The following is a 13,534-nucleotide window of genomic DNA, read 5'->3' on the forward strand; positions in this document are numbered from 1 at the left end:
GTTGGGAAGGTGAATATCCCACAAGTAATGGATGATCCGTGGACTGGATACACCACAAGAGAAATAAATTTATCAGGTAAGCATAAATTATGGTTTTTTTTCGTTTGAATATAAAAACATATTTTTATCTGTGACATGTCAGTGTTTGTATTGCACTGCAATCTATGCTATAAATGCTATGATTTTTTTAATTATAATTATCTGCTAAAGCAAAAATGTGTTGCACTTATCCACATGCCACACACACGTTTTATCTATCTATCTAATAATGAAAGCCATCTTAAAATTATCCATTCTCCCTGACAACTGGAGTTAAATAGGTGTCAGTGCATAAATTACAAACTTATTGTTTTTGTTATTTCCCCCAATAGTATTGATTGAGGTTTTCAGATTGACTGACTAATTTTTAATATACCAGAAAATCTTTTATCTTGGCCTTCCTAGCTGACATTTACCATTTGACATCTCATTTTCTTGAGGGGGCATGGACAGAAAGGAACTATGTTCTCTTTACCTGTATATAGGTGCATTAAGTTGCCATTTCTCAGTTCCTAGTTCTATCCACTATAGGACAGATAGGGCTGGGTCAGTCCCTCTTGTGGTAATAATTATAGGTGGAGACTTTGGCTTGTTATTACCCATCTCTGCTGCCGACATTTACCCTTGAATGCTGATTGCTTTCACTGTCCACAAGACATGCTGTGGCTGATTCTACAGTTGCTCCTGGGACAAATACTTCTGAGGGCTGCCATATTCCCTAAAAGTGACTTTAGATAATGATCATGTCAGGGCATGCACATGCTCTAACATCACCTCATGTAAAACAGGATGGCTCAGTTTCAGGCAGTTGTTGCAGAGATTGCTTGTTTGTGTTCGAAGAGAGGTCTACTTGCAACTTAAAAGAGAGCCTCTTTACTCGAGATGCTGTTTACCGTAATTCTCTTTTATTGTCACACACATTGCTAGCCTCCAGTTAGAAGATAGTCTGAATGCTTCTGTGTTTTTCTCTTCGTCTTGCAATCCACAGCCCAGAAGATTACCTATTTCCAAAAATTGAATGCTTTGTAATAAGCCTGTTTGGGATAATAAGAACCTGTATTTCACCTATTTTGAACAAGTCTTTTAAGAGATATGTTATGCTTTCTGGTCTAATTTTATTCTGTTGCAAGCTGTTGAGAAATCTAATTCTGAAGTTGAATAATCTGACCTTGATATGTCTGATTTTATTGTTTACATTTAGGATACCTTTGTGTTAAAATCAGACATCTGCATCCACTTATTCTAATAAAAAAACTGCTCTTCCCCACATAAAGTGGATGCTTCTATCAGATGATTATCTAAAAAAAAGAGGTTTCCTACAGAGAATTCTAGAGCATTTAAAGATGTGATGGATAAGAAAATAGAGGCAACTATTAAAGTGATGGTAAATGCACTGCTTTGAAGTTTATATTTGTTAAAGGTTATAAATATATAAGCAAATTGAGCTTTTTTTTTTTTTAAACCTAATTTTATTAATAAACTTACATTTAATCTTCTCTCTCCTATAGCAGCACAAGAACCCTGCTGTATAAATACATAAAGTGTGTTGCCTCTTATTAGCTGCACCACATGTCTGTCAAATCAAGAAAAAAAAGGAAATGCCTTGGAGGCGCTCAGGGGACAGATGAGAAGATGATTCAATTTAAGATTTTTATTTTGTTAAAAAAACAAAAAACTGTGCTCAATTTGCTTATTTATTTATAATCTTTATAACATATATAAACTTAAAAACGGTGCATTTACCATCACTTGTGATCTCTCTTACTTTAAAGTGTGTGTTATGAGTCACCATTTACTGTCTATGTTCTCTGCCACTAAACCTGCAGAAAAAAAACTTGATTTACTTATATTATCAAATTTGATTTTTTCTTTTGTATAATTTGTTGAATAGTTGGCTCAGGAGCAGCAGTGCACTACGGAGAGCTAGCTGAACACATCTGGTGAGCCAATGACAAGGACTATATTTGCAGCCACTAATCACCCGCTAGATCCCAGCAGTGCATTGCTGCTGCTGAGGATATCACATATGCTTTTCAGCAAAGGATACTAAGTGAACAAAGCAAATTATATAGTGGAACTAAACTGGAAAGTGGTTTAAAATTTGCACACTGTATCTGAACAATGAACATTTAATATTTACTTTACTGCCCCTTTTAGCTGTTGTTTTTATTCTAAAGTTATGAATGACTCGCTGAGACTGGATGCAAGAAATATTATAGCCTCTAACCTGGCACAACAAGCATTACGGCTAAAACATTGAGCTGCAGATGCCTGTCTAAAACACAGTAGTATTCATTTTGCTATCACTATTCTGTTTGGTAGAAATGTAAACGGCGATTGTGGAAAGAATATCAAGCTCCCAGATAAAGGAGGACATAAAGCTTAGCAGTAGCAGTCATCAAGTCAGCGGGTTCTTCAGCCCTTGTGCTTCTCCACAATCAATGACCCTCGATTTTGTGCAAATCAATTACTTAATTCTGGCAAATGCGTTTCCTCCAGTTGCTCTCATTTATGATACCATTTATGATATAAGCATATAACTTTACAAGTGAATACCATTGTATTTATGTGTGTAATCTACTGCTCTGTATTCCTCTCAACTGGTATGTGTTAGCTTTAAAGGCCAAGATAATCAGCAATTATATGATCTTTATCTTGTCATATATCTTAGCTATTACTTCCTATCCTTAATTCTCCTTCCTATGATGAACACACTAGGAGTAGTGAGGGAATGGTAATCCAAGGCATCTACAAAGATGAGGGGGATGCGATTTCTTATTGTCTCCTTATAAGATCTAGCAATTTCTGCTTCTGATAATATAATTTATAATTTACTTGTAAACTGGTAAAGTATATTAATATAATTAAATTAAATGAAATTCACACACTTTTTTTTTATAGTTAATGTGGAACCAAGTCCTGTTGCCGTTTCTAAACCTTCCATTCTTTCTCCAAGTTTGTCTGATCTGCAAGGATTATCCCTATCAAGTTCTTCACCTTTAATAAATGTAAGTTACAAAAAATGGTTCTGAAGTTTGTCTAATTGCCTAGAGTTTAATATTTAATTATATTGGTCAAATACATTTTTCTTACATGTATTCTAAGGTAGTTCCACAATTGATGCACATTTTATGGAGATAAACATATTTTTCTTCTTAAATGGAAAGAGTCCACAGCTGCATTAATTACTTTTGGGGAAATAAGAACCTGGCCACCAGGAGGAGGCAAAGACACCCTAGCCAAAGGCTTAAATACTCCTCCCACTTCCCTCATCCCCCAGTCATTCTTTGCCTTTCGTCCCAGGAGGTTGGCAGTGACGTGTCAGAATTTTTAATTTTAGTTTTTGTCTCTTATGGAGGGTAGTACTCTTCAGCATTGGACAGGAGTTTTAAGTAGTCCTGTCAGTCTCTCTGAGGGCTTGGATGAAACTTAGAGTCCGGAGATGCAGGAAGTTTCTTTCTGCGAAACTATCCCGACTCATATTAACAGCTCCTCAAGCAATCGGCGTTGTCTAACTTCACTCCGCTGCCTGCTTTCTTCTCTCAAATCCATGGTGGAGGCGATGCTACTATCTGTCACACTTGAAAGGCCGTGTTCCTGTTCCACAGCGTAGATTCCGGTAAGATCGTTTCATTTTACTTTATTCAATGTACTGTAATGTGAATGTTTCCTGTGAGGCTATCACTTTGCAGGTTTTACTTATAACATAAGGGTCTCAGTGAGTCTCTGTTAGTATCTTGGAATTTAGGGTTAATATCTCCTGAGGGGGGTTATTGGACAGGGTGGTTTATAATCATGTTTGCTATGTGATTCAATGTGCTTATGTGTGAGGTTTATGGGCTCGTGGTTTGGAACTTTGAGGCCTTTGGAAGTGACGCAGCCTTTTGTCTGTACGCTTCACCCTGTGTCCGGGCGTGGTTACGCTCTGTTAACCATTTCCACATTCTCGACCTTGTGGCAACTGAGATATTCTAGTCCCCAGGAGTCTGGTCATAGGAGGTGGTGTCAGGTGCCGTTTTTGTTTTTTACTGTTTATAGTCCATATTTATATATCCTCTTTACAGTTATGGAGGATTCTGATGCCGAGACTGTGCTCATTTCAGATTCAGTTACGGAGGATTCTGATACCGAGATGATTATGATATCAGATTCAGATTCTGTGTCCGGTGACGAATCCAGTTTGGCCTTGTTGACTCCAACCAGTTTTGTTCCATATGCCATATGAGAGCACCCGGTTCCTTGGGCTCGGGGAATCGGGTCTGCTGAGCCATCTGCCTCTGGGGGTCCTGTCCTCCAGGGGTCAAGTTCCCTACTGATTCTTCCTCCTACACATGCGGGTAACCCAGTTTATGGTTCCTCCACGCGGGGTAGCGTGTTCCCCCCCGGTGGTTGCAGCATGTTTTCGCTTTTAGATAATGTTGGCGATTGTTCGTCTGCAGAGTCCAGACGTTTCTTTGAGAATGTGCTTGTGCCCTATTGTCCCGGGTATTCCGCCTTAGGGTGGTCCTCCGCAGTATCCCAAGGGTTCTGTTCCGGAGTGTTGTGCCTTTCGTTACCTTATTGCGCTCCTTCGCGTATTGCTCAGACATCTGTTTCAGTTATTGAATGACCCTGTCATTACAGATACGGGGACTTTGTCTGATAATTCAAATGGTATGCCTCATTAGACATATGTGGATGAGGTAATCTCCTATTTGTATTTGTTTGAGTTCTTTCCCAGTTCTGTGAGATAAGGCTTTGTTTGGCTGTTACTACGGTTAGGCCTGGGTCTTTTTTGGGCGTTAACCTTTGGGTTGCCTTGATTTTTATTTGTATCCGATGGGATGTCTATTATTTTTGTTATGTTTCCTTCAAGAACCTTTTGGGATCGATACTCTTTATTACTTCTTTGGAAGTTGTTTTGAACATGTTAGTCCTGTGTTAACTATGCCTGTTTTCTTTTCTTTCCCTCTGAGGGAGGATTTATGCAGCTTGCCGGTTAGGACCCTGAGTGCAGGCTGGTCCTGTTTGGTTTGTTCTGTCTTGCGACTGTTCAGACACGCGGCGCTGTTCTGCTCGCTGGTTTGGTAGAAGTGCAGGGTGCTCGGTTTTCCTTTATTATATGTTAACTAAGTATTCGAGAGGACCTGTGGGTCTGTGAGGTGGGTAGGATTGTTCAGTCCTGATAGCCTTTGGTCATAGAGGACCGGTTAGGGGAGTTTCCACTGCGTCACTCTATCTGACATCTGATATCATCAGAACCTAAAGCTGAGCTGAGCGCCCCATTACTGCAGTTTGAGCGGTTTGGCCTTTTTCGGACTCTGGATTTGTCCTTTTGGGGCTTGATCCAACAGCTTTTAGGATAGCTGTCTAGCATGCAGATGGTTTGCAGCTTGCAACCAGTTGCTGCTCTTGGCACCTTGGAGGTGTGCGCGTACGCTGTTTAGAGTGTATCTAGAGGCAGCTCTTACACTTTTTTTTTATTTTTTATTCTAAATTTTATTGAGGATTAAACAATAGACATACAAGAATCACATTGTAACATAACAAAGATATACGAACAATCTGTTCCATAATAAGGAAATGACATATGAGCAAATAGGTACATAAATGTAGAATAAAGTGGAGCACAATAACAAAGTCAACTAAGTAGTGCCTGTAAAATAGAATAAATAAAAAAAGAAAGTCAAATACGAATCCTCCATAACACAAGTGAGGCCCCCTATTGGACCTCCAGCACTTCTAATATGAAAAATAACAGGAGGGTTACTTTTATATAAGGTCCCTTTTGGACGGGGAAGGGGTAATATTAAGTTAAGAAGCTTAATAAAATTGATATGTATATATGAATCAGGTGACATAAGAGTACATAGAAGAACAGCTGTCTCTGATCATTAACTTGTGGTAGGCAAAAATGTTATCCTGCTTGATGAATACGGGATATAAGCTATGACAGCATAATAAACTAGGGTAGAAACATCAAGATTGTAACATATTCTTTAAGTATTATCCACACCTGGAGTCAAATATTCGAATATGTTGTAGCATTATTCACGAGTCGTAAGATCTCATATCACCTATAGTAAACAATATATTCATTTGCTTCTTTAGTGTAAAACACGTGCCTGTAAAATTAAAGGGAAAGGTTTCTTGGAATCTGCGTTACTCTGTTTATCAAATAAACAAAAATAAAAATAGGGAGGGCAGAGCTAAACTTAGGGAAGCTTTAGTTGCGGGAAGTTAGGAATATGGAAACAGGATGGAGGCCCCCGCGCTAGGTTTTCTCTGATCCCTAGAGAGATATATCTATATTGCATCGAGTACATAAATATATTTCAACAGATCACAGTAAGCCCCAACCTGAGTTCAATATACCCAATAGAGAATGAACCAGTGGGAACAAATAAAGCCATTTCAACAAGCCAGTACAAATAATAAATAATGGGAACACAAATACAGTGCTCAACTAGCAAACATAATTTGTTAAGTAAGAAAGGTACTAGTAAGACCTCTTTGAGCTATATTGCATCTTATACCATTACATATAGTTTGTAGTACAACAAAAATGTGGCATCAACAAATAAGAATCTATTAGCAGTAGTTATGTAGTGTTGAATAGTAGGAGTATGGAGTAGGTTCTACTGGGGTCACTCTAAATCTTTATATAGGGGTATCATGAGGAAGTCATTCTGAAACCCATAAAAAGCTAAATTTAGTCTGCTAAGCATATGAAACTATACCTAGTCATTGACTCCCATCTAGTGGTGAGAATTTGTATAATCATCTTATTCTAGGGTGATAAACTTTTAATCTACCCTCAGGTTTAATCAATTTCAACTTAAATTATAAATGGGAAAAGGAACCCTAATAACTGTATGGATTAGTCCCAACTCACTACGTGAGTGGGAGTTCAGATAGTTCTTAGGTTGTGGTTGTCCTCCTAAATTGGGGAGGCTCTGTTCGGTAAAAGATAAGTACTTATCCCACGCCAGCTCTCTGGAGCAATTGCCCCAAGAAAGGATCGTAGGGTTGTGGCAGAGCACAATGATCCGTCTCTTTAATCCCCTGGTTATATAACTCTTTTAGGGAAACGATAAAGACAGATCAGTCTGTTGTGCGGGAATCCCTCAAAGACTTCAAGATGGCCACCCAAATAGAAGATTCATATATAATGGTCGGGTAGTAAGGGCCCTTCACTCCCGACCACTGCAAGGTAGATGCGTATGTTGGCATGGCCGATGTTCCGCTGCTAGGAGCCACAAACTCTGCTTCGTCTTCGCTATAAAGCGAGCATTCTAAGACCTGCTTCCAGGGATCGGCCAAGTCCCACAAGGTCAGGTAATTTCTTGATGTGCACCTGCGTCTGGCAGCTTGTGTCTTTCTATCTCCTGGCATCCACACTGGTGAAGCTGATTTCAAAGGCTCGCCACTCTCCATGATCTCGGACTGGTGCGCATGAAGCAAATAAATTATGCATCTGGCCATCTCCTTCTCAAACTCCATAAATAGGGCCTGTAGCAGCTCCTGGAGGTTCTCCATTTTTTCTATGTAGGCCGCAATGTTAGGCAGTCTTTTTAGCGGCAATCTGGTTACACTAAAAGCGTGAGATAGGGAAAAGTCTGCAGAGATAGCTGCTAAGTCTCTTCAGCAGTATTGTACAGTTCCCACTGCAACTAATTCTAAGAATTGGTGATAAAATTAAAGTGAAAGTCTGGAGCTCCTGTAAATCATGTCTTGTCACTTCAATACTCGGCTCCGCCCCCCGGCAGCTCTTACTCTTTGCCGTGTGCTGTCTGATCGAGTTATGAGACCTTTGGGTCTTCTTCTGTTATCTCTGGGTGAGTTAGATCTCCTTTTAGGGGTCTGCGTTTCTTTATGATGGTTGATCCCTGTGGGGACTTTGTTTAGCTCGGGATTCCCCGCAGCTTGGAACGCTTAGTGCTTTTCTCTTCCCTGTGTCCTCTGCCTGGGTGTAGGTGATGGGGAGACTAGCCCTGCTAGTTGGGTTTGGATGACCTCAAGGTATCCCTTCTGCTGTCCTGAGGCTTGTGAAGTTCCTTCATTCTGCTTCTATCCTTGCTCCTTGGAGCATTGGACTTTGGCTAGGGGTGGTTCCTTCCTTGGGTTGGGGCTTTTGAGTTCTTCTTGCTATTCGGGTTCTCTGGATAAGCATCCATTCCCTTTGTCTGGCTTTCTGGCCAGTTAGGATGTGTAGTTCCAGGGTATGGTTACCTGAACTATAGGTGCCCAGACCTGTTTTTTCTCCCTGAGACTTCCGCCTTCTGGTTCTTCGCTCCTTTTTCCTGACCCAGTTTTGTGTTGTTCTGGATTTCTGGATCTCAGGGCTGGCCGGGGTGTTCCATGGTAGTAGGAACTTGGGCTATGTAGTATTTATTACTCTTTACAGTGGTGTATCCCTTGTCCTCTAGGGGTTACCTGTGTGGCTTGTGCCTTAAGGGTGTGGGTTCATACCCGGCTGGTGGTGTTGGATTTCCTATTTCTGGTGCACCTTAGGGTTGCATTCCCCTGGTCTGTTTGGCGAGCGACTTGTAAGGGGGTCCCTTTTCTAGGACATTTGTGTTGGGGATTTTTCTTCCCACTTAGCCGGTGGCTTTGGGCCTTAAGGACAGTTGTTGCCCTTCCGGTCTCTTCCCTTTTCGTAGGGGATATTCCCCTTCCAATGGAGATGTAGTCCTTTTTTAGGACTTCTCCAGGTCAGAAAGTGTAGGGTGGAATTGGTTCCATCTGGGGCCTTGCCAGCTCCAAGCCAGACTGCAGGATCCTTATGTCTATGGCCTTGTCTGTTGTCAGAGTCAGGTTGTATTAGTACTCTTGAGGGATGGCTGTACCATCTTTACGCTCGTTCCTGTATTAGTTTCGGGATTCTTTTGTTCCCCTTTACTGGATCTCTGTGGCTGGGTTGGTCCAGCTGGGTATGGGTCTGCAGGTCAGATTGTCTGAGCGGTCTAAGGGTCGCTGTTTACCATGGATGTGTGAGCTTGTTGAGTCTAGCCTGATAGCTCAGACTGCTGGGAGATGGTTTCTCCTTGCTCCTTCACAGGATAGGGTTTACTCTTCCTTCGGGTTCTGAGGGTATACTCTCCTTCTCGGGAGGCCTTGATGGAGGCTTGTGTTCCCCTTTTTAGGGGCCTGAGAGTAGGTCCAGCGGCTTAGGCTGCCTGGAGGGGGCCCTCTGTTCAGGGACTGTTTTTGTGCGGTCCATTTCTTGTTGACTGCTTCTTCCTTGCAAGCTCCCCTCTGTGTCGTCCTGTTATGGACTCTGTGTTCTTAAACTTGGGGTTTTTGCCTGGGTCTATTACACGCTTTCACGGTCGAATACTTTGGTATTCTATGGGCGGGCGCAGGGAGGACTTTGCCTCTTCAGTTGCATCCATGCTTGCAGGATGTTGGGGAGATGTATTTTCTGTCTCCGTTTCTGGTATTATCCTGGGTTTCGCTTAGTATTTGCTTGGCCTCCTCTGTTTGGGTCCATATAGATCTCTGTGAGCTGGGCCCATACTTGGAGGTGTTCTTTTTCATTTTACTTTATTCAATGTACTGTAATGTGAATGTTTCCCGTGAGGCTATCACTTTGCAGGTTTTACTTATAACATAAGGGTCTCAGTGAGTTTCTGTTAGTATATTGGAATTGAGGGTTAATATCTCCTGAGGGGTCCATATAGGTCTCTGTGAGCTGGGCCCATACTTGGAGGTGTTCTTTTTCGTATTAAGGGAACCTTTTTGGTTTCCTTGGTTCTCCTTTGCCTTGTCCCCTTAGGGATTTCGGCTGGTTTGCCCTTCGTCTGAGGGGTGATCGGTGGGGGACCGTCTGTTGGGCGACGGTGTCTTTTGGAAGACTGTTGGCTCAGTCAAGTCCGTTCGCGGTCTCTTATTTGGCTCTGGATTAACTGTGAGGCAGTGTCACTGGGGCTTTTTCTTTAAAAAAATTTTTTTATTGGGTTGAGGTTCAGGCCTGGTGCCCTCAGTTTGGCCCGCCTATTGTACCCTACCATCTTGGCATTCAGTGTCCTCTATAGCTTGGGTATTGTTTTCCCAAAAGTAATGAATGCAGCTGTGGACTCTTTCCATTTAAGAAGAAAAACATAAATTATGCTTACCTGATAATTTCCCTTTTGAGAAAAAAAAACGTAATTTTATGTGGGGCGTTATTTTATGTGGCACCTTTTCACCCTGATATTTCTTCTACTGTTCCTTGTTCCTCGGCAGAATGACTAGGGGATGAGGGGAATGGGAGGAGTATTTAAGCCTTTGGCTGGGTTGTCTTTGCCTCCTCCTGGTGGCCAGGTTCTTATTTCCCAAAAGTAATGAATGCCGCTGTGGACCTTTTCCATTTAAGAAGAAAAGGAAATTAACAGGTAAGCATAATTTATGTTTTTACAGTAGAAAAAAAATGTTCTATGGTATAACTTATGTTATATTTCTACAATTTTATATACTTTGGGTAAACTTCTAAAATGATGTGCAGATTTATAAGATCATCCTACACTATTCCCTAACGTAAGACCATCCTACACTATTACTTTCCAATGTATAATGATCCTACAATATTACTCCTAAATGTAATATTTTAAACAGATAAACACTTTTTTTCTGATTTAGTCTTCTCATTTGAAGTTTGGTAGAAGTTATTAGCACTTGTCCCCATATTCTCTATAATACCCTCCTCTTCTTGTTGGTTTTAGTTCTTTTTCAGACTATTTATAATAAGGTAATGTGAGTCTTATATTTACTTGAACAGATTTTTATTTTTTTTTTTTATTTTTTTTAAATATGATGAAGCAACATTGTGACCCCACACTACACTATACTGCTGTTGAGAAGGTCTTTAAACATTCATGCTCATCATCAAGGCTGTATTCTAGTTTGGTTCCCAACATTCCAATACGAAGGTCTCTTACACAGGGTTAACTTCTAGGGTGTTGAGATACAAAGAAGCCCTTACTGGTTAGCCACAGGGGTCAAGTCCTACAATAAAACGTGTGGGAACTTACCAAGACTTCCACCCACCCTAACAATGGATATTGTTTTATATATACAAACATACACAAACACTGTATTTATATGTTTATAATCTATACACTTTGGTAAATGAAAGAAAATTAAAACCAATGAATCATTGCCTTTGGGCCTAAAAATCATTCTCTGTCACAGTCTTGCCCACTTAAGGTGCAATAGTCTGCTGAAGGGAGCTAAATAAACCCATAGCAAGGCACACAGAAATGTAAGCACCATGTGTTTCACACAGCAGGACCGCTGAAATGCTTGCATTTAGTGTATTTTATGAAGTGTTACTGCCCTTTACTAGAGCATCTTACTATCCCTCTAACCAGACTGTGCTCCAGTTCCTACCACCAGCAGTGTTTACTGAAGCGTTTGTTTTCTTTCCAGAGGGAACTTAGTTCCTTCTGCAAAAATAGTGCAGGAACTCCGTTCCCATGCATTCCCGCTCAACTTGACCCCTGGTTAGCCCTATGAGACAATATTTATCTTACTGAGTCTTTTCCTGCACTGGATTTTGGTCCAGTCTTAGATATGTGATGGACATATTTAGAGGATAAGACTGGCCCGAAATCCACTGCAGAAAAGGGTAGCATTTTTCTTTTTGTTAGGGTGTTTTTTGGGGGAGAGGTTTTAGCTTACTACAAGCATATTCCTGGTTATGTATTTTGTATTCCTTTGTGATAGAACATAAACTAAAATAACTTAAAAAGACAAAAAAAGGCCCACAGCAACCAGTGGAAATCTTACCACTAACATGCCATTGTGAAAATGTATTTTAACTTGCATTAAGGTATATGGGTTCCTCACCCACAGACATTCACTCCCCATCTGGTATCTATCAAAGATCAGCATTTATCTTCTTCCGTTTAAGTGGGTCTGAGTCTTGCATGTCAGTGTTACTACCTGCAATGTCTCTAAGACACCGGTTTCTATGTAAGTTTTTTTTTTATTGAAAAAATAATAAACAGAATTCACAAGCTTTATCAGGCAGTAATACAATATTATGAAGTCACTACAATAAAAACATATAGTATTTTAAAGGACCCGCAGACAAGCGGGCCCAGATGACCATATTAAAGAGTGACAGATGGGCATTTTCAACCGCACTGCCCTCAAAGCGTATAATACTCATTAAGCTCTACCTTAAATTTTTACTTTGTTTTCCTAGATCAGACTCCATGTCTAAGGACATGGTTTATAAGTAACAGTAATACATAGTTTCTCATCAGGTCTATAGATATAGTACAGGGTATGTTAACATGACCTAGTGAACTGTCAAGCAACAGGACTGTGAAGTCCACACTCCTCCATTGAATAAAGAACCAAAAGGGGGGGGGGGCGAAAGAGAGGAAAAAACAAAAACAGAACAGCTATCGAGGACACAAATATCATGTGTCCTCCTCCCTACTCACATGGAAGGGTCCCTTCATCTTCCAGGGCTGGGCCCCCTCCACATATGCAGCAACATCTCATAAACCTCCAATTTTGAAGTCTTTACATAGTGATACCTTTCAAGCAGTAAGATATTTTGCACATTTTGTCTCCAATCTTCTAGTGTGGGGATCTGGTTTGTCTTCCAACGGAGTGGAATCAGATTTTTTGCCCCTGTTATCATAAACATTAGAAGGGTCTTTTTCAAAGGGTTCTGTATTCGGTCAGAAAAATGAAATAGTAAGGTCTCAGGTACTTTTGAATTCTCTAAGTCTAATATGCTTTGAATCTCTCCCCATACTGAGGACCAGAATCCCTCCAATAGCGGGCAGTCCCACCAAATATGCAACAATGAGCCTGTCTCTCCACAACCTCTCCAACATTTATCAGAGACTCTAGGATAGATCATTTTTAGCCTGGATGGTGTAAGGTACCATCGGCTTAGCAGTTTATAGTGGGACTCTTGCGTTCGTGCTGAGACAGAAAGGTTCTTTGTGGCCCGGAAAATCCGTTGCCATTCCTCTCTCGTGAGTTCAGAGCCCAATTCCTTGTGCCACATTTTGGTATAGTTTGGGAGGGGACTGTCAACCGGGTGTGAGAGTAAGGTGTAAATGGATGAGACCAGATGTTTAGAAGCTGTTTGCTTTACACATAGTGTTTCAAATGGTTTAAGGTCTCTCACTAGTTGTGATCTGTGTTTATGAGTGCTGATATAATGCCCTATTTGTAAATAAACGAACCACGGAACAAGCTCGTCGGGGTGATCAATCAAGATCTCATCCCTCGTCTTCAGTCGCCCCGCCGTCACAAAGGTAGCTACTCGGTTAGGGAAATATTTAGCCTTGTCTAGGGGCACTCTGGCCCGCAGAGGCAGATCCGGATTCCCATAAATCGGTGTCAGGGGAGAAAACGGAGCGGAGATGTGAGTGCCCACCCGAATTTCTCTATCCCAAGTTGTAAATAGTTCCTCCAGCAGGGGGAAATCGTGTATTTGCGATGGTCTATTCTTAGCACCATATCTTTATCAATTCCAACCCAGTCTTTCTGGGAACTATCCTGACAC

At 41.0% G+C, this 13,534-nt stretch overlaps 1 protein-coding gene across 2 annotated transcripts in view; it reads left to right on the top strand.

Annotated features, from left to right (window-relative positions):
- The window catches only part of AP3B1 (adaptor related protein complex 3 subunit beta 1), a 1,155,804-nt gene that overhangs the window by 887,958 nt on the left and 254,312 nt on the right, over nucleotides 1–13,534 (top strand). For both annotated transcript variants that reach the window (XM_053701376.1, XM_053701377.1), the window contains exon 22: nucleotides 2,941–3,047. In XM_053701376.1, coding sequence (XP_053557351.1) covers nucleotides 2,941–3,047 — 107 coding nt within the window. The remainder of the gene's footprint in view (nucleotides 1–2,940; nucleotides 3,048–13,534) is intronic.

This window comes from Bombina bombina, chromosome 2 (genome assembly GCF_027579735.1).
Source record: "Bombina bombina isolate aBomBom1 chromosome 2, aBomBom1.pri, whole genome shotgun sequence".
Taxonomy (NCBI): domain Eukaryota; kingdom Metazoa; phylum Chordata; class Amphibia; order Anura; family Bombinatoridae; genus Bombina; species Bombina bombina.